General features: G+C 33.6%; 1 protein-coding gene across 3 annotated transcripts in view; it reads left to right on the forward strand.

Annotated features, from left to right (window-relative positions):
* Positions 1 to 5,007: 5,007 nt before the first annotated feature.
* The window catches only part of LOC412101, a 76,729-nt gene continuing 59,852 nt past the window's right edge, over positions 5,008 to 21,884 (forward strand). Inside the window, exon 1 of one of the 3 annotated variants that reach the window (XM_026443201.1) lies at positions 5,008 to 6,171. In XM_026443201.1, the coding sequence (XP_026298986.1) occupies positions 6,088 to 6,171 (84 nt within the window). In that variant the 5' untranslated portion in view covers positions 5,008 to 6,087. The remainder of the gene's footprint in view (positions 6,172 to 21,884) is intronic. The other 2 variants (XM_026443199.1, XM_026443200.1) reach the window with 2 other exon arrangements.

The raw sequence follows: 21,884 nt of genomic DNA on the forward strand, positions 1-21,884 counted from the left end.
GCCGCGGCACTTAAGCCTTTAATTGGCAAGAAAGGAAAATTACAATGTACAGACAGCAGCGTACGAAGCTTGGGGGTCCCGAATGGCGATCGTGATCGACTACAGAGAGAGACACCAGTTGCCTCCAGAGATTCGATTCAGAAGTCAAGAATTTAGATACACGATCGAATAAAATATTTTAATGATTGATAATACGTAATTTTCTATCCGATGTTTTTTAAAAATTACATCTGAATTTTTCAATCCTTTCCTCTACATCGATATTTAGAACGTTTATTGACCAATTATTGTGCCCATTACTTTCTGTTAAAATAAACATTTTTATATCTGATTATGTATGGCAAAATAATATAAGCAAATTTGAAAATGATTTTAATTATCAAAAATAAATATATAAACAGCAAATTCAAACAAGAATTATTTTCTAAATTAAAAAAAGACAAACGTTTCAGGTTTTTAATCCGAAATGAATAAATAATCGATTAAAATTTGTTTAAAAAAACTAAATCCTCTTCGATTTCATTTGCAACTCACTCACGAAAAAGAAAAAAAAAAGCAGGCGCAATAATCGGTAACAAATACCCTAATTCTCTTCCCGTTTCATCTTCGAAACTCGGCGATCGCTCACCCGTAATTACCGCCTCTCGGCTTCGTCCCGAAATCCTTTTTACCAAGGCGAAATCATTTTTCCCCTCTTTACGCGTCCATCGTTTTTCTACCGACCCCTATCCACGCACACGGCGTCCGCCGCGCTTTCTTATCCGCGTCTCCTCCACTCCTTTCCGTCTTCCTTCCCAATTATATACACCGTGTTTCTCGTTTATTTACTAAGTTCTAAGCGTGCCGACTCTCGGTACGACGGAACGCGCCCGCTCGAATTCCGCCTGGCATTCTGACCCGTTTTTCCCGCCATAATGCCCACCGGGCCCCACTTTTGTTCCCTTAGGATACGCGGCCCGAGGTATTTCGTTGTTATTTAACCCGCAAACGTGCGCGCCTCCTTTCGTTAAAACAATGGACGAGGAACGGAGTATGTGTATCTTCTAATGACTTCTCTTTCCTTTTTAATTTTGTTGTTTTCGTTTAATGTGGAGGGGAAAGCGATTAAAATAGGCGGGGTGATATCGGTGAACTCGTCGAGGAAATAAAATATACTCGAAGATTTGAGAGAAAAAAATGAGGGAAGATGAGTAATTTGTAAAAATGGAACTCTTAATACAAATTGTTCTTTTCTTTTTTTTTAGTTTATTGTAAAGTTTATCGTATTTCTATTAATAATACTTCGTGTTGAATGGAATCGAATAAAATCGAAAAAGTGGAGATGAAAATTTGCTCGACAAGAAAGATGGAAGCATCCGTGGATCGAGGAAGCGGAAAACTTAATCGAAACACGCGATTAGCAATCAGTTGTTAGTTGTTCAAAGTACCGGTAATCGGCATAACGATATCTGAACAGGATGCGTTCACAAGAATAATAAAATAAAAAAGTAGAAAAAGTAGATGCTCGCAATTTTTGCAAGCATCGAATACCCATTAAAAATCATCCTCCGCCATATTTTTTTTTTTTTTTTTGCAAACACCTCGATTCCATCTTCACGTAAATGCAATTCAACGAAATAATCAGAGAGGCTGGATGTATCGAGCTCGTTATCTCGCCAATCTTTTTAGGATGTAGCAATAATTATTTCCTAACGACGACACGCACACGCGCCATCAAGTTAGGGGGAGCTTCCTTTTTGCTACCATCTTCCTTTCTAGTATAAGTAACGTTCTCTCTCTCTCTCTCTCTCTTTTTATCCAACAAGAATGAAACTAATAGCTAAGAACGATCTCGAAGGATTTATGGAGAGAGGTTCATTGTTGTACCGTTAGGCTCGAGTTAAAGAGCAAGATAAGGGAGGGAAGAAATTTCGCGCGAAAGATTGAAACGCAACGTGTGTAACAACGATGATGATACGATTTGTCTAGAAAGATTTTTATTCGAAATCAAAGGAACAAAGTGGAATTCGAGTGGAGGAGGATTCGAGTTGAGGCGAAAGCTACGAAAGCTGAGAAAGCTCTAGAAGACAAAAACTCTTTTGCTCTCGAGAACAAGTTATCGAGAATAGCTAACGTTTTCTCTTTCGTATCGCGTAACATTACGTTCCATCACATTATGGCCGTAACAACACGCATCACGATATCGCGTGCACGTGTAATATTTTCATTCAGTATCGAAAGCGCGAGTCACCGATCACGTTACGCTTTTATTCTGATTTAAACGCGTATCGTATGCACAATTTACGCTGCAGAAGAAATTTCACAACGCTATTTAGAAATCGAAGGTTAAGCGACCAAGGTCTGGGAAACATTGGCTCACGAGGAAACACGTGATACGTATAAGTAGTCGTAATTTATATTTGCTCGCCTTTTTTATGTGAAAATATATTTGAGGAAATATTTAAGGAAATTTTGAAATGGATTCTTTAACAAAATTGCTGTTAATTGGACGATCATTATGCGAATAACGATGATGAGGTGCAGAAACTAATTTGTACGATGAAATGAAAAGTAAAATATGGATATCGAATCAAGATTGAAATAACAAAGAATTCTAGTAATAAATTTTTTGATTAATATTATATTCTAAGTAAGAAATGAAAATAAAAAAGTAAAGAAAATAGATATTAAACTTTTGTAATTATAATAATTATTTCTTCTATCCAATTTGGAATAAAAGAATGGCCAAATAATCTACATTTTCAAATTATTTCAATTAGTTCTTTCTCAATTTCAAACAAGCCAATTGTGTCTTTTAATAATAATCCTCCTCTCAAAAAAATGAAGAATAAAAAGAACCACTCACTCGAGCAAATATTTAAAAAAAGAATACAACATTCGAACAAAAAGTATCCCCATCATCGTCAAACGACAAATTCCATCACGTAGCGTAAAGAATAAAAAAAAAACCAGATAGATCGTAAACAAGAGAAAGATAGATTACCTTGGTCCGAATGCAGACACAGTGTTGACTCACAGCTACGAGTTATCGATTCGCGAACAAGGTCTATGCAGATCCGTGGTAAAATGCTCGACAATCTTCGCGGTAACGATCTTAATCACCGTGTACACGTAAACGTTCTAAATCTGGCACGCACCGGTATATATCGAGGAACGAGCGTTACACGCCTCGTGATCGCGTTTCCTCCTCCCTGTGGGAAAGTCAACTCGCGAATGAAGCCACGATTCACCGATCTCTCGCCATTCTTTCCATCTTGATATGTATTCCAATGTTTACATTCGTATTTAAAGCTTCCGTTTAAATCGAAATCCGTTTCCAATCCGTTTTGTTTTCTTGCACGTATACGTGGAGATAAGAAAATATTTCGAGCCAATGTTTTCGAACATTATTACGGCTTAATCGGTTTACTATTTATCCAACGTTTTTATCTCTCTTGCGTATACACAATCTATCTTTGAAGACGACGCTTCAATGAAAATTTTGTATCGAGAATCGTAAATATATATATTCGTTCACAGATTGTTGATTTATATTCGCACAATTTATTATTCAATCGCGATAATTAATGCACACTTTTCACAACTCGATCGAATCGATTTCCAAAAGCGAATGCAATCACGACACGGGTGTATAATCATTGTCAAATTATTCGTAATTTATCACGAAGTTCGTTTGGTAATAAATCAGAGCGACGATAACATTTTTACTCTACGATTTATCTCGGTCTCGGGGATTAATTTTTCCGCAGAACGGTCATTTTATGGCAACGTTAAATGAATTTAACGCCCTTTATTTTTCTTTTGTCAAAAAATGCGTGAAAGATTTTTTTTAAAACTGACTGACCACGCAACGAGGGCAACGTATACTTCGTGTCCAGCGTGAGAAATTTCGCGAGTGGAAAATTTTTTACCGTTAAAGATATCATACATAGTCGAAACGAACGTGGCACGTTTCATTAAGGGTCGAATAACGAGTATCATTAACTTGCGTTTCGAGTAACGTTACTCCGCGTTTATAATGCGAAGGATTTTGCAGCAAACTGAGTAGAGAAATTATAGTAACCTACTGTTTCGATCGTAGTTGAATACAATGAACGAGATCCTGGACCTGGAGATCCACGAATAGTGGTAGTTATCCAGGTACTGTTACTTTTCCTCTTTTCAATTTTATTAATCAACCAGTAGCACCGATTATTATTGTAATCCAGTTCTATTATATGTATATTATACGATCAGCTATCTGATATCAAACGATAATTCTCAATTAGAGCAGAATATTTAGATTAGAATTGGGGTCGTTCGCTTGAATTTTAAAAGGATTGTTTGATTTAACAAACGAGGAATTTTAAATAAAAAATTAGAAACGGATTTAAAAGGACGATAACGATAATGAATCGAATTAAAATTTGTTCACCGTTTAAAAAATTAAATGCAATTTTGATTTTTTCACTTAAGATTTAAATTACATTTGCTTCATATGCTTCGAGTATAATAATCCATGGATATTTAAATATTGTATGTACTTTCTTGCACATTTTTTTTATCACTCAAATAAATATCCACAATCTACTCGTCGCAAACCAAATATCCGTAACGTTCTCAAGCCTCTTCAACGTAGCCAGGAATTTCAACGCTCGAAGACACGTCATGTGCGCGCATTGAAATCACCGATCTCTACGTAAATATATATATATATATATATATATATATATATCGAAGTTTTCGCGTAACCATCGAGACGCTATTTTCTCATTACACGGGACGTCGAACTAAACACTATCGCGGAATCTCTTACTATTTTTTCGCGGATAATCGGTCGATTCTCGTCGCAAACATGGCAAAGAAATCGGAACAAATTGCCACGCAGACCGTGAGGCACGAACCCGCCAGACTCTCGGACCGCGAGGGAACTAACGAAGATGGAACGAAGAAAGGAGAGGAATAAAGAGAAGGAAACGAAGAAAAGAACCTTCCAAGAAGAAGAAGAGGAGAAGGAGGAGGAGGAGGAGGAGGAGACGAGAGAAAGAGAGGAATGGGTAGAGGCAGCGATGAAAATTAAGGGAAGAAAAGTGGTAGCCGGAGTTTGGTTCCCACGAGAACCCGCCAAAAAGCGTGAAGGCAAGCTTAACCGACAAAGCTGACCCGTCTCAGCTTTAAAGAAGCAGTCGAATAAGCGCACGAACGGCAAGGATGAAGATGAAGAACGGCGGTGCGTGAAGATCCCCTACTGTCAGTCGGTGGTCAACCGTCTCGGAGAAAGGACGTGGTGCCGCGTGCTTTCTGCCTCGTCTCTCGATTCTCTCTCACAGGAACCGCTATCCATCAGTTCTCTACACACAACTTATCACTCTTTTTTTATCATATACGGTTGATAACATTCGTATGATAATAATCAGATCGAAAATTGGTGATTTTTCGGATCGAAATTCGGAAATTGGTTTCGATTATAGATAGTTAAATAATCTTGAATGGGAAATTGTTATTTGATCGAATGTAAAGAGGAATCGAAAGGTGTCGTTCGAGGAATTATTTGAGTAATATTTTAAGATAAAGTGAAGTTTGGAAATGGGATTAAAAATGATTCGAGTTCATTTGAAACCGGTACGAAAAGTATGAACTGGTTTTTTTATGGCTTGCTCTCTATCCAAGAGATAGAAAGGGAGTAAAGAGGGAAAAGGAGAGAAAAAATTCGTATGAATATATATTGGGAACTGTGCTTAACGGGACCGTTCTGGACAGTGAAAAAAAAAATCCGTGCTCACCGTAACCTTGAATAACTTGGTGGTAATAACGTGAAAATATCGTGGGTCTATGCTCGATAGAAAGGATCTCGAACCCGAGTGAAGGCGTGTCGTCTCGGGCGAAATATATTTCATCGTGTCTATTTCTGAAACAATCGTTTGTGTGCAATCGTTTTCGAGCGGAAACGGAGGGGGGAAAAAAAAGGAACTGTAAAGCTCAACAATGAACACGTCTCGAAACGTTTGAGACAGCGTCGATACGATCCCATTGTCTGGAAGACGAACGTGAGCGAAAAAAAAGAGGAGCAAGAAATCGGTGGCGAAGGAGAAGAGGAATCGATGAAAGATGGCTTCTATGTGTGGAAGCAGCAAGAGTTACCCGGCTATAAACACCGGCAGTTACTACAGGCCGGCCGCTTATCCTTATCAGGTGAGTGATAAAATTCGAAAGTGCCATGTAAATTTATTAGGTTGTTGTTGCAATGCATTTACAAATCCGTCCAAATTGTTCAAGATTTAATTGTGCATTAATAATAATTAATAATAATGAATTGTTGAACACGTGGAAAATTGGATTAAAGAACGATCGAAATCAAATGATTAAATTCTGATTAATAATATATTAATAATAATTAATAATAATGAATTGTTGAACACGTGGAAAATTGGATTGAAGAACGATCGAAATCAAATGATTAAATTCTTTGATCGAGAAGATTGTCGATTAGGATGAAACAAAAGAATCAAAATTATATACAATAATTTTACAATAGTGAAAAAAAATTTGTCTTTAATTCAGATTTTTTTTTTTTTACGTGAAAAATAATATTAAAATTCCTATATCTCTAATTTTAGAAATAAAGATTCGAAAAATTGAATGACACAATGCCCAGAAATTCTTACATGAAGTGACACAAACAAGTGTCAAAGTATTAATTGAAAGAAGAAGAAGAAAAGATTAAATATTAGAATTTGGAATTATTCAAAATTGAAAATTCTGTAAAAGAGATTAAAATATGATAAACGCACAAACATTATCGCAATTGTTAGTCTCCTCTCCGGATATTCGAGTGCCTACACTTCGGCTCCGTTATGAATCCGTACCGGAAATAGTTCTGACGTGCTTCGCGATGAACGCATTAGGTTTACGAAGAAGGAACGAGACTGCATCTATTAAGAAAAAATCCGTTTCATGAGCATCGTGCGTAGCACGAGTAAAATTTGATGAATAATTCAGCACTCGATTCTTTGATTTATTATATCAAGTTCGAAATAATCGAGAAAGGAAAATTAAAATCGTGAAATAAAATATTACACTTGTGATATTCGATCAGGCCAAATTCATTTTCCAGATGGAGTGATCGGAAATTATATTTTTTTCTGGACGGATAATTATATAAACACGGATGTAAAAATGACAATCGTTATAATTCGAAAAATATGACAAATGGAAGTGGTAAAAAATAGAAATATTATTCGACAACGTAATAAGAAGGCAACGGAAAAAATATTTTTTTTCATCGACGATGATTGTTTTATGATCGCATAATGTGTTTAAATATATATACGTGTATTACGTAAAAGGATGAATTATTTTTATTTTTGCAATTGTTAACACGTTTTTTTGTGTTAGTTAATTAGATAAATTTTTTATTAATTTTTTAAAGATTTTTTGTTAATTATTCGAAAAAACAGAGAGTTTTTTTTATATTTTGTATTTTGTATTCTTCTTTTTTGTTGCATGATGGAAATTAATCTTTTATTTTTTGTATAGGCAACTCTTTGTCATAACGATTAACAAATTGCAAATTTAAATTATCGAAGCAATTATCCTTCGAAGTTATCAGGATAATTATCCACGATATTATCTACCTTCAATTGCATGAATTTATAAAAAATTTCTTAATTTTTCATATATTTGTGAAGTTTTATTTCGTTTATCATTAACATGGAATTATTATTTCTTTTTACAAAAGAATTAATTATTCACACAATTAGAAAATAATAACTTACAAATATATATATGTAATAAGAAATAATTGATAAAAAATTTGAACCTGAAATAAGATCCAGAACGTTCAGTATAAAAGTAATCGATTTAGCACGGAATGACCCACATGCAGCGACCGCGAATACCAAATGACAAGAAGAGCGACAAAAAATAACGGAGTAAAAACCGTTCTCACCCAAGTTCCATGAAACTCGTTAAAAATTTCTCGATACCTGTACCACATTCCTTACCACGTTTCCCGTTATTAACCAACGAAACAAAACAAAAGGTGTGCGCTTCTTTCCAGCGATGGAGAGCAACGAAAGTGAGAAAACGGAAGAAAACCTTCTTCTTCTCGAGAGATAAGATTCGAGCTGATAGTAGACTTAACGAGAAGAGAATGCTTTCAATGTCAGTCGTACGCCTCCTAGAGAATATTTAACAAGAGTTGGAGAACAAAGAACGACTAGAAACTTTTAGTTTTTTCTAAAATCTGAGAATAAGGGTCGTATTTATGGATGATAATTGTGCAGCAATTCACGTTGACTGAAAATAATAATAATTTTTTTTTTTTTGGTGGTATTACATGTAGAAGAGTTGCACACGTAAAATATGAATTTAATCGTTCCTCAAGATCGTTATTCGCGAAGTTTATACGTTGAATGTAAATTGTTGCATTTTAGTTTCAAGATTACGCGAAGAAAATATGATAATTTCATTAACGTTGATTTTTAGATTCTGATATTATTTCAAGAAGTATTTTAACATGATAAGGAGTATAAACTATTTTCAACTATTGTGAATCTCGTTAATAATTCAGATATCACAATGTACGAGAGATTATTGCTTTATAATAATGTTTTTAATTATTCCATAATAATTTACACTCACTATAATAAGTTATTGTATCGTATTTGATAATTTATGTAATTTTTTCCACTATTTGCTAAAATAAAATTTATTTTTCTACCAACTGACTGTCTCGATATATCAAAAAAATGATCGATTCGAATAATAAAGAAACATCGTACGCGTAGAATGTAATAATCTCTCACGCATCGCTATGTTGAAAAAATTAACGAGTCATTGTATAAATAAAGCATAGTCATCAAAGACTACTACTTCAAACTACAATAGAGAATCTGAAATCTCCGCAAACAATCCTTCTAAACGTTCGAGTCCACGTCAAACAATCCTCGTAAGGAGAAGCTTTTTAAATTTTTTTTTTTCTTTTTTTTTTCCCCAATAGGGAGAGAAATAATTAAGCGGCACACGTTTCCTCCGTCCCCACGGAATGGCGGTTTAAAATTATACAATCGAGCATTGTCCTTGTTACGCGTTACAACAACCTTCTACTTACTCGAAATTCCACCATCTTGGTGGTCCAAGGGAACAAGATCCTCCACGTTTCTTTCGATAGACGTAATTAGATGCGTCGCCGACTGTTGCCATAAAACAATATGAAATGGAGGGACCACACAGTACATGCTCAACCTCTGGCTGCATCGCGAGAACCTTGGCCTTGTCTTGCAGTATGAAAGCGTTACATAAGTTCGCCTCGCTCGCGTGAAGATGATGATCCGCCATTCTTCGGCTTTCTTCTGTCTCGAACCGTCTCTTTCCTTTTCTATTCGATTCAGCGATGGGACCGAGTCGCAAATAGAGATTTCAATCCATAAGTATCTTTTATAAGATCGAATCACAGTGCGAGACTTTAAAGAAATATTTCCGAATAGAGTCGAACATTGATCGAATAAATTCGAAATTTTATTAAACATCAATTTTCTTCCTTATTTCTGACGATAATTATCGTAATTCTCATGATTGAATTGTCGTATAACGAATGATTATGTTCATCTTCCAAAATAGTATTATTTTTCTCTAATGTACTTTCATTGAATTTGATCCAAATTTATGAATATACGGTGCTCGATCCCATTTATTAGAAACATCAATTTTCTTTCTTATTTCTGACGGTAATTATCGTAATTCTCATGATTGAATTATTGTATAACGAATGACTATATTCATCTTCCAAAATAGTATTATTTTTCTCTAATGTGCTTTCATCGAATTTGATCCAAATTTATGAATATACGATGCTCGATCCCATCGCTAGTCTCGACACGCCTTACCTTGCAACTTTGAAACCTTCGTCTATCCCGTGACCACATTGACTCTTGTGAACTGCTATTGCAAGGATTTTGAAATATGAACGCATTCAAAGAGCAAGAACATTGGTGTTCAAGAAGATGAATATTTATGCATTCTTGCACGTTAGAAAGAAGCGTTTCAATTTTCATTTCATTCTTTCGTCTCTCTTTTATTTCTTTTATTATATTCTTTCTTGTTTTATTTCTTAATTGTATATATATTATATAAATTGATATATTTCAAAATCAATAAATTGATACATTTAAAATCACGATTACAAAATGATCCTAATTTAATAATCCGCAATTCGACAAGCATGCCTAATCCCATAGCATAAATCGTTCCCATTTAATATGATTCTTGAATTACGACCGATAAACGTCAAGATAAATGTGTATTTATTCGCTGTAATTCGCTGATAAAGATCCATGCCGGCAACCGTTTCTACTTGAAATTAATTCATCACGAGATGAATGCGAATTAACACGCGACAGGATGTGAAATTAGTGTGACTTTACATTGTCTTTCCACGATCGCGTCAATCTGAAACTATGCATTATTCCACCATTCAGTTCACTTATCCTCCCAGGGAGGATTCCGTTAAAATAACAGGGTACGAACAACTTAACATTATGTAATTAAAATCTGCAATGCAATTAAGGTTTTACCAGGCATCATCAAGATGAAGCGTGGCTTTTCTGCGTGTCATCCCGGTCAAAGACTCGCGTATCTTGTCTTCCTATGTCCGTTGACCCTCGAACAACAGAAACACCATTGTTTCAAACTCGATGCATTCCTCTTTTCCCAACCGAGTCTTTTGCAAACACCGTAAAAACTTCTGCAGGATTATTTTCTTTCTCTGGAATTTTTTTTTGCGAATCTACAGAATCTCAAGATTGTTTAACAAAGTGTGTATAATTGGACACAATAGGAAACGAGAATTTAGAATAAATAAAAACGATGACTGAAGAAAATATCCATCTTCTTTCATTATCAATCGAGATGAATGATTCGTGACGAAGAAGACTGCTACGTAAAATTTCGAATTTTAAATCTAAGAATTTCTAACAGTTTATAAATAACTAAAAAGATGGACGAGCTTGTGAATTGCATCAATATTTGGAGATAAATAATTCTTAAGAAGAAAGAGAAGCTATCTAAAATTTCTATCAAAATCAAAATGTCTGGAATAATCGAAATAAGGTTCTTCTAACTTAGAGAAGCAAGCAACCTCATACTTTATGCCACGCAACACGCGACACAGAAACCTCGACGGTATGACTAACAAAACGCAAACTCGTGGGCAGGCTTGAAACGGCGTCCATCTTCGATATAAACTGGTATCCAACGCGTATCGACGCGTAAAACTCTCGCGACAATGTTAAAAAGCAAGGCCAAAGAACTACGATTGTCCTTAAGCTATCATACTCGCACGGCTTAAGCAATTACAGGCTATGCACCGATATACGATTCTTCGTGGCCAACAATTTACGAATCGACAATGCGAAAAGGGCTTGGCTATGATTTACAGATATTGTTCATCTCGAAACGATAAGCTAGTGCCGCCTAGCGATCAAGCATGCCATAAATGGATTCCAGCCTCTGTCTCGATTCGATTCGAATCTTCTATAGATTTTCTTTGGAAAATGCATTTAAACCCGCGTGAAATATACTTGAAATAGATTTTTATAAGTATTTCAGAGAATCGATCAAGATTCTCCAATCTTGTTAATCCTTTTCATACTTTAAAAATCTCGAATATAACTCTTTTCATATCTTCCAAAAAATAAAATATAAAAAAAAAAGTAACCAAACATTGTAAACGAATCTATGATTTTTATGATTCGATTTTCGAAAGACGTAAATACTTTCATCTTTCCAATCTTTCGACGTCTTATACGATCAAATATAATCATTCAAATATTCTTATTTTTGAAATTCGAATTCAAAGTTTTAACTTGATCCCATCCCTACAGCTACAACATCCCGTTAATAATTTACAAACGAGCCATCGGAGGAGGAGGAGGAGGGAATTCGCCATCGTACAAAAGGTTGGCGCGAGAATGGGAGGCACCACCGATTCTTTTGTCGAAGCCGGGAGGCCGCACAGCCTCCAACAAATCGCCATCACCCGCGATGCAACCGGAATAATAACTATAATCCTTTCGATGATTTTTCATCTTTGTCAACCGACTCGTTGTACAATGTAAACGCGACGGGAAATTGTTGACAAAAGATATAGCGTACGTAAGAGTTCCGGTACCGCGGGGTTGAACGCATCAATAACGACCATAGAAATAGAATACTCGAACTGGGGACAGTGTTTCTCAATCGTTGGCAAATTTTAAAAAAAAAAACTCAGAATCTAGATACACTGAAAATTTTGCACTCGTTTACTTCGATGAATTGTTTCATGGCCTGTCGCGGAGAAAATTAAAAAAAAAAATAAACAAGATTCGTTATTTATTTCTATGTGTAATTCAGTAAAACAAATTTTTGTAATATGAAAGATGGATCTCTACGAATGAATTTTAAAGATGGATCTCTACACTGAAAATTTTGTACTCGTTTACTTCAATAAATTATTTGTGTAATTCAATAAAACAAATTTTTGTAATAATGAATTTGAAAGATCGCGGAGAAAATTAAAAAAAAAATAAGCAAGATTTGTTATTTATTTTTACTTTTATAATTCAATAAAGCAAATTTTTGTAATAATGAATTTGAAAGATGGATCTCTACACTGAAAATTTTGCACTCGTTTACTTTAATAAATTGTTCGTGTAATTCAATAAAATAAATTTTTGTAATAATGGATTTGAAAAATGGATCTCTAAATAGGAAACTGTCCTAAAAGAAGGAGGGAATTATATTTTGGATCAATATTTAAAAATTTATAAGCAATAATAATATTGAGACCAAAAATAATGAGTTTTTTTCCACTTTCTCCCAATATATATATATATATAGAATCCAAATGTTCTATAAAGTAACTATTGTTCAACTTTATAGAAATCACTAAATTCCTATATCATAAACGAAGAAATAGATAGGCCTATAATTTCAAACGCAACATTCCACCCCCACAACGTCTGTTTCGAAAACGAAGCTGCCTTCGAGAAATCCTCCTCGAGGAAGGGAACGTTGAGGCAACAAAGACCGTGATTAAAGGGATGATAACAATGCTGTCGTTCATCTTCTTCTTCTCTCTCTCTCTCTCTCCTCCCTTTCTGCGTTATTGCAGGCCGTAGCATCGGAAACATTGTTCCCCACGGAACGTCGCAACAACACCAAGCATTATCATCAGTGAGCGCATCCTCGGTCGCTTCATGCTCAGACGTGTCCTCCTCCGTTCCATTCCCTTTTTATCGCATCACGGTTCGGTAACCAAGCTCGAGTGACACTAAATCCACAAGCAAAGTGGAACTGACCTAGCTGGCAAGAGAGTAGGATCACCACGAGGTGGACCGTTTTACGACTCTCGACCACGCTCGATAGATACTGTTATTCCTGTGGCATACTTCGATTCGAATACCAAATGAACTTCTGTCGGTCCAAGATCGAAGGAGAGGCGTCGACAGGGATAATGATGCGTCGAGTCGATGATCCAGAGAAGGATAGATCGGTATTCGGTAGTGGGATCGGTCAAGGTCGAACGATCGGGGTTCATCGTCCGAAATTCTTTCCTTTATTTTTCTGGGGAAATTATCGGACAGGTTTCTTTCCAGTTTCGTAATATTTTGCTGGATATACACACGTCTCTCTTACGCGGCGGTTCATTCGATTTTATCGGATAAGTGGGACGTTTATCCAGAACGAGATAGCGTACCGGAACCTGTGACGTGCTAAGAATTATTATAACGCGTTAAGAAATTGTGTAATGATTGTATTACGGAGATTCTGATTCCTTCGAGAAGAAGAGAGATGTGCTTCATTTCCTGATATCGACAACAGCTTTATAGCTTTCTTTTACTACAGATAGATACTACTTAGGCCATTTTAGATGTTATCTATTATTAGTTAAAACTTCAGAGTGATTATACATGAGATTTAAGTTTCTTAATTATCAATAAGTCGCGTTAGATTTTCAATGAATCGCGATTTCTAAGAATATAAATCGGAAGAAAGATATCAATCGATGGAATGGAATTTTAATGCTAAGTAGTATCGATATAAGGCTTTGAATTTTAATTCAGATTCATGGATGTGCCAATATTGAAAAGACTCGTGTAAAATGGAATAATTAATTAAATAAACGGCACAATTTCCTCTGTGCTTTGCTCGGGTACGTGGGGTCGCAACTCCCCAAAGGACTCTCGAAAGACGATTTAAGATCGCTCGGTCCCCCCTGCGGAATTTCTTTTCTTTTTTTGTAATGGTACACGTGCAATCAATAATTGCAATGTTCTTTTAAATGTCGAAAAAAAAAGAAGAAAGTTTCGACAATAATTTTCTAACTAACAATTTCATATTATAAATATTTAAATAGTATTGCAATAAATTTTATTATAACAGTACCGTTACAAATATTATGTATATGAATCACGTTGGAAATCGTTGGAAGCTTTTAACAACTGATAATATTAGCGAGTTGATAAGCAATAAATTCCGTCGTCAGATAGCGAAACTGATATATATCTAATAATTTTAATTTAACGATGCATTAAGAAATGCATTAGAAATTTGTAAAAATAAAGTTGATATGTTTTTATGTTTCTTAATTGATTTCTAATTTAAATTTCCGTTTTCCGCGAAAATTTTATTTAAACGAAGAACATTTTCATTTTTCCAAAGAAACAAGGAATATTTACGTTTTTCCGTTTTAATTTTTTCTATATTCACGTGTTACGCGCAATTTGGAATCAAGATTAGAATCTAGAATGCAGGAAACACTGCACTGTTAACGAGTTAAAAACTTATCTATTCATTTTATGAAAATTTATCTGATTCTTCTTTCTTTAGAAAATTTCTTAAAAATTTTTCGCTACCGTTTTAATTGCTCAACTTGTTTTAAAATATAATCTTCGAAAATAAATAAGCGAGGAATTTATTCTGTGAAATTTTACGAACAAGAATAACATGCTGTTACGTATTATGAAATAATCCTCGTCGTGTATACGAACTTCAACAATAACAGTAGTTCAAGTAAAATCCAATTGTGTGATTGTAAACATATCTAAATCAATGATTTGAATAACGTATCACGAAGAAAATTAATTTAAATTTATCATTTATATCATCATATATTATTCCAACGCGTTTCTTTAACGTGTTCTTATTATAGGGAAGACTTTATTCCGTATAATTATCCATATGTTCGTTCAACCGTAAAAAGAGGAACGACTATTTTATAATATGAATTTCCAACCTGTGGATTACTTTCGAGAGTCGAAACGAGAGTTATACTTGCTTGCAATTATTTGCATGGAAGATTGTACGATGAAAATTTTCGTGTCAAATTTAGATTCAGTTCGATTGGAAAAATAATACAAGATTAATAATTAAAATTCTTTTAATTTTTACCACAATTTTAATTTATCTATACAAAGGAAGAAATAAATTTGAAATGTATTTTTGAAAAAGAGGGTCGTGGTTTTTGCAAAAAGGATTGAGAAATTTATAAAATGACGATATAGAAGAATAGGTATTTGCCAATTTTCCATACGAATCTATTGCTTTACACGAATGAATAGCCTCGAGAACAGAGAAATATTGGCATTGATCGTTGCGCAGGTATGCGGTCACGATCTTGATCTTCGAACACACACACACAGTTCTCCATTCACGTACGAGGTTAGTCAAGGATTCTGCCAAGATTAGTCACAGAATGAATTTATAATACGTACATATAATGTTGAATCGATCGCCATTATAATTACTTCGTTATTATTGACTGAAACGAAACAATTATAATGATATTTTTGACATATCCTAGAATATGATAATATAATTATAATCAAAATAAATGAATACTAAATGTAAATTAAAAATAACGAGAGGATCCCAATCTTAATTAGATGTGAATCAGCTATGACAGATTGACAGCCATTGATCTGTAATAACGAAATTTAAAATATTACTTCAATGCATTTATTATCAAATTAAATGCAAACAATTAAAAGCCAATCTAGTTAATGAATAAAAATCAAATATAAAAACATTTAAAAGAATTTTTAAAATCAAAGTAATATTAAATTATAACTTCAAATCCTTTCAATTCAAATTACTTGACTAAATATTAATTCTTTATTAAATATTAATTAATATTTCAAATTTATTTCTTACCTATAAATCATATAGCAATAAAACTTTTAAAACTTGAATATCCATCCTCTTCTATTCCTCCTAAAAAAAAACTATTATTCTTTTCCAATAAACTAAGTCAAATAACATCTGTATACTATTATTGCATGCTTAAACGAAAACCAGAATTAAACGTTTCTGAAGTGGTAAGTGAGAGCATTAAGAAGATATCAAATTCAAACGATATTTCAATTGCATTATCAATCCTTGATCGATCGTCCCTGCTTTCAGATCTCGATCATATTTATTGACTTGGTTAAAATATCAAGTTAATAATTAGATTCCTAATAATTAGAAAGCCGGCAGGTGTATCCAGAAAGAGATATACGAAGGTAACTAGTGACCTTCCTTTTTGTCTAACCGTGATCACCATAATGGTGGACAGTTAGGTTCAACGGACCCGGATTATGAGTCTCTCTCTCTGTCTCTGCATATGTATCTGGACATGCTCTCAAAGTCACGTCCGAGTCAGGATTACATACAATGGCAAAATTCAATTACACTTAAGAGAGAATTGAGATACGATTGAAATGATGGTGGGATCAATATGATTATATTAGCGATGAGTAATGGATCTTTGATTATCTAGGATTCAGTATGAATGTATGCGTGTGTTTTTTCATTCACTCTTCATACGTGTAATTATTGCTTGTATTATATAGTTAGAATAATTATGATGTTATCGATTATGTGTGATTAGATTGTGTTCTTCTCGATTATTCTTGTTCCATCGTTCGCTCAGGAATAGGGTCAAATGTAATTTTATATTGTTTTATAGAAATTATATTTTAAGCCTCTATATTCATATTCTTACGTCTTTGATATAAATGCAAATAAATTATTTGAAATGAAAATAAAATATTGAATATTAAATGATTGATTTAATTAGAGGAGATAATATTATTCTCTCTCTTTCTCTCTCTCTCTTAAAATGATGCTATTTGTAAGAAGAATGTTCTTTGAAGGAACAAAAATTTAATTAATCATTATATTAAATATATATTTCAAAAAATCATCGTCAATTATTATCAAGTTTTTCATAATTAAAATTATCCTATGTCATTTTTTAATTATTCCTTTGTTATATAAAAAATCCCATTGAATCTTTGAAAATCAATTTCTCTCAAAAAACAGTAAAAGTACACACGATATTTATACATCTCAGAAAACTTCGAGATCGTAACTGTAGCAGAGAAAGATAATATGCAGAAATAATCCTATATCGATTGGAAATCTCAGCTGCATCGAGGTCCTGAGAGACCTGGAAGGTCAATCCAGGATGATACATCACGATCCTCTGGTATAACTTCCGGTATTATAGTAAGTCAGGAAGAGACGTCTTTTCGTTTTACTTAAGTCTCTAACTCAAAACTTTTATGAACTTTTATTAAAAACTTTTTTCGAGGACGTTGTCACGTAATTCCATTCTATATAAACGCGATCTATATCCCCTCTCCTCGACTCGAAGGGTCTCAGGTCATGAGAAATCTACGTGTTCTCGATCAATACTTCGATCAATATCGAATAGAAACGCTTATTATGTCGTTGTTACGTCAGAATTAACGGTTAAAGACCTGCGAAGATAACAGGCTTTGATTGATTGACTTACGAAGGATATCGTTTCAGAAGGTGTAATTTATTTTTCTCCTTGAACAGTGTGACGAAACGTTGCAATTTAAATAATGTATGTTTGTTCTTCTGCTCTCTTTCTCGTTAATTGGATCAATGATTGATGATCTCTTATTTATGATTAAAAGAAATTTTCAAAGAAATATTTATTTTGAAAAGATAGAAGAGATTCAAATTGTTGAAGAAATTTAATATAGGATCGGGACACGTCTTTTGTTGAGAGTTGAACAATTTTGAAAATTGAAATAATTTGAGAGATAATAAAATATATAAAAAAAAAAAGAAGATACATCAAATTTCAACGAATAAAACGTCAAACAAAAATTGCATAAGATATCTAAATCTAAGCTTAATTATGAAGAAAGATGTGTTTATACGTGTTTTACAGTATAACGAGAAGATTTCAGTTAATTATCCGCACAATTGTCGACAAAATGGGACACGGTAAAACAACACGCATACGACTGTTCACTTTCTTCCTCAATGAAATCAAGACTTACGACATTCTGAAACGTGGAACAGAATGAAGTAATACATAAAAACAAGTAGTACGTGCCTTCTTTTTCACATGATGCACGAAGATGCAGGTTTTTATTCTGAAAACCATTAAAGATGTGTCTCTCTTCGTTATTTATTTAATTGGTATTCGTTCAAAAAATCTTTGTAAAATCCTTTGTACATTATTTTGCCGAGTGATCCTCAATGGAATCACGTAGATGCAAATTTTCAATCGTTCCCAGCATTCGTACTTCCGCTCCTCCTCTGTTTCGGCGATGCTGTATATCCGGTCGGTTCGATTCATTTACAACTTATTTTTGTAATTTTTATCTCTCAGAATCCGTTGTTGTAAACTTCGTTTAAAGAAAAATTAGTCGAATAAAATTTTGTAATTAGAATTATCATGTTATAAATTTTATATTAAAATTAATTGAATATCGTTTATGGATATTCAGTATACTTTGCAGAAAAGTTAATTAAAATTAAATTAATAACAATAGTAACGAATACTGGAGAATGATATAAGTTATTATAACTGATTGAAGTTGTAAGAAAAATATCTTTTTTTTCTTATTTTTTATTTTTTTTATACTACTTTCGAAAATTATCCATCAAAATATTTTTCTACATTATGTTTATAGAAATTAACAAACAACTTTCATGTTATTAATCGTTTAGAAACGATTTTTAAATTAAATATCTTAGTAACATGGAGTTATTATTAATTAATTTTAACTCGTAGATACAACGAGATAATTTATATTCAAACAATTCACGCTTCCTTCTATGAATCTTAATTCGAAGTAGGGAAATGCTCGATAGCATGTTAATTGCATTTTTAATCGTTCACCATGATTTCATAATGAATTCTTTACGTTATTCAATTTTAAAGCGTGACTCGTGTTACTAATTAATTTATTTACAATGAAGTGTTTCTTCCTCAGTCAAAATACTTTTAAAATTTTCATGATTTTATTTTTTCTAACGATCATAATTGGATGTATACTTTTTATCATATTTTATATCATTCATAAAATTGTATATACATTTTAGATCCATAGTGTCAGAGTTCTATTTCTCTAGATTTCCACTATTTTATCTTAAATGATTGTGTATTTTCTAAACATTGTCATTGATTGGTACAAATTATAAATTTGATCGATGCACACTGGTAATTTACAATTCTTATTATCTAAAAAAGAAAAAATAAAAATTGATCAGAGAAAAGTCGGGCTGAAAGGATTAATACAATTCAAAGAAATAATTTTATCATTCTATTTCACTGTATTATAAAAAATAGCCTATAATTCAATTAACTTACTTGTTAATATTATTGGTTAATAAATTTTGCAAAAGGAATCGATCAAAGAATAAAAAAAAAAATACATTTTTAGAAAATTTGAAAATAACTAAATGTTGTAAATCCTAATGTTATAGATTACTGTATATTGTACATTTACTGTATTCAATGAATACCATAAAATCTTATGGCTCGAGAAAGAGAATCTGCTATTTTTAACAGCTATTTGCTAACTCATTGAGTCTATATTTATCCCGAGTCAGTAATGGATCTTCGAACGAGTATTTTAGCAGAAAAATGCGAGGTCTCGATCGGTCTACTTTTTGCCTCTCCTCTTTACTTTTCCTCTTTGTCGAAGACTCAGCTCGAATAAAGGGAGACCATGAAGGTATATACGAATGTAAACCGTTGGCGGTCTCTGATGCATCACAAGGAGACACGCACAAGTGGTTATTTATTACTTCTATGATACATGTAATTTAACAAGAATTTATGATTATTTATATAACTTCAATTTATAAATAAGACAAATTTTTATCTTACCTTTCTTTTTTATTTTCCTTTTTTTAATCGATATTCGTTTCATAAATGTTTGTAAAAAAAATAGATTTCCAACAAACGTAATAAATTATAACACACGTGATGAATTATTTAACACAAACTTTTCAGATTTCTTATATGCGTGGAAAAGAATATCTTTTCATCTCGTTAATTAAAAAGCAATTCAAACGAGGTTATACTATGTACTGCTTTTCTGCAAATTTACCATTCATAATTTTACATCTTATTCTGAATCGCATAAATGGTTCATCAAGATCGAAAATTCTTATACAATAATACGTACGATAATTTTAAATGTTCAATAACTTGATGATCTATCGTTTAAAAAAAAAAAATCCTATTCAAAATTACATTCGAACCGAGATAATTAATTTCACGCTTTCAAAGAAAAGATTTTAATGTAATCTATCATGCTCTACATGTACTACAGGAACTTTTAATTCTCAAAAATCACGTTTCTCGAAACAGCATATCTTCCTTCGCTATAAATAGAAACGGAATTCTTCGATTCTTCGGAATTAGCGTCTTCGGATCGCGATTACAGCCCCGTTCCGAGGGCGTCGAACGATCTAACCTCGGCACTGGCCACTCGTTGCAACCCATACATCCAGCTGGAAAACGTACGTGCACATTTCTAAAGAGACTCATTAAGCGAGACAAGGACGAGAGGCACGTCCTTGAGAGATCTTTGCACCCATGGTCGCATCTTCTCTCGCCGCGTTTCCTTCGCGCCCCATCGAAGGCCGTGAAACGACTCCGCCCAGGTCATGGTCCACGCACCTGCGTGGATACATTGCACCTGTACCAATAAACCTTTTTCGTATTCCATCCTTCGTCCATCTCCTCCTCCTCTCTCCTCGAGCCACTTTTAAATCTGGTGTGCTTTTTTCCCGATTCCCCTATTCTCTGACTATTCTCGATCAAAATCCACGCGCGATCGAGAAGATGGCTTAAAGTCAACAAGTTTCTTGTTGATTCGTAGAAGAAAAAAAAAAGATCTCTCATTAAAAATTATTTAAAAAAATTATCGTTACCGTTATTTTTTAAATATTGCCTCCGTCAAAAGTCACGAACGACGAGTCGATTCAATTTATCGGTTTTCATTCGGTTCCATGATTTATGACTTTCGCGAAACGATGATTTAAAGGTACAGTGTTGATTCGATGATAAGCGGGATGATGTATGAGATCGATTCTCGGATCGGTTCATCTTCCTCTATATTTCACGCACACATTCTTCGCGAGTAAAGATTTCTTTTTGCGGCCAGAAATTGTATACAGGGTGTTACGAAATAAACTCGAATTACGTTCAACGATGAAATCAACGAGTTTCGACCAGATCGTGATTAAGTAAAGAAATGGATTCGTAATTCATTTAAATTCTTAAAAGCAAATTATTATCATTTCCCCAGATTTCGAGAATTTCGAATTATAAATATAAAAATATTCTTTGTCTGGATTTCATTCAAAGAAAAATTGCAAAGAGCAAAAAAATAACGCGTAAAAAAAATCCAAAAACTCTTCGACATCTTTCTAACACACCCTGTATACGTATAATATAAATATACTCGCTTATTCGTCTTCGTTCGCCAAACAAATCCTTTCTTCGATTCACGAGCGAAGATTCAATGGCAGAATAGGCCGTCATCAATCATCTCGAGCGAGAAGATGTAACAAAGACGGAGACATTGAAGATAAGTTGGGGAGGA

Source organism: Apis mellifera, linkage group LG10 (assembly GCF_003254395.2).
Source record: "Apis mellifera strain DH4 linkage group LG10, Amel_HAv3.1, whole genome shotgun sequence".
Taxonomy (NCBI): domain Eukaryota; kingdom Metazoa; phylum Arthropoda; class Insecta; order Hymenoptera; family Apidae; genus Apis; species Apis mellifera.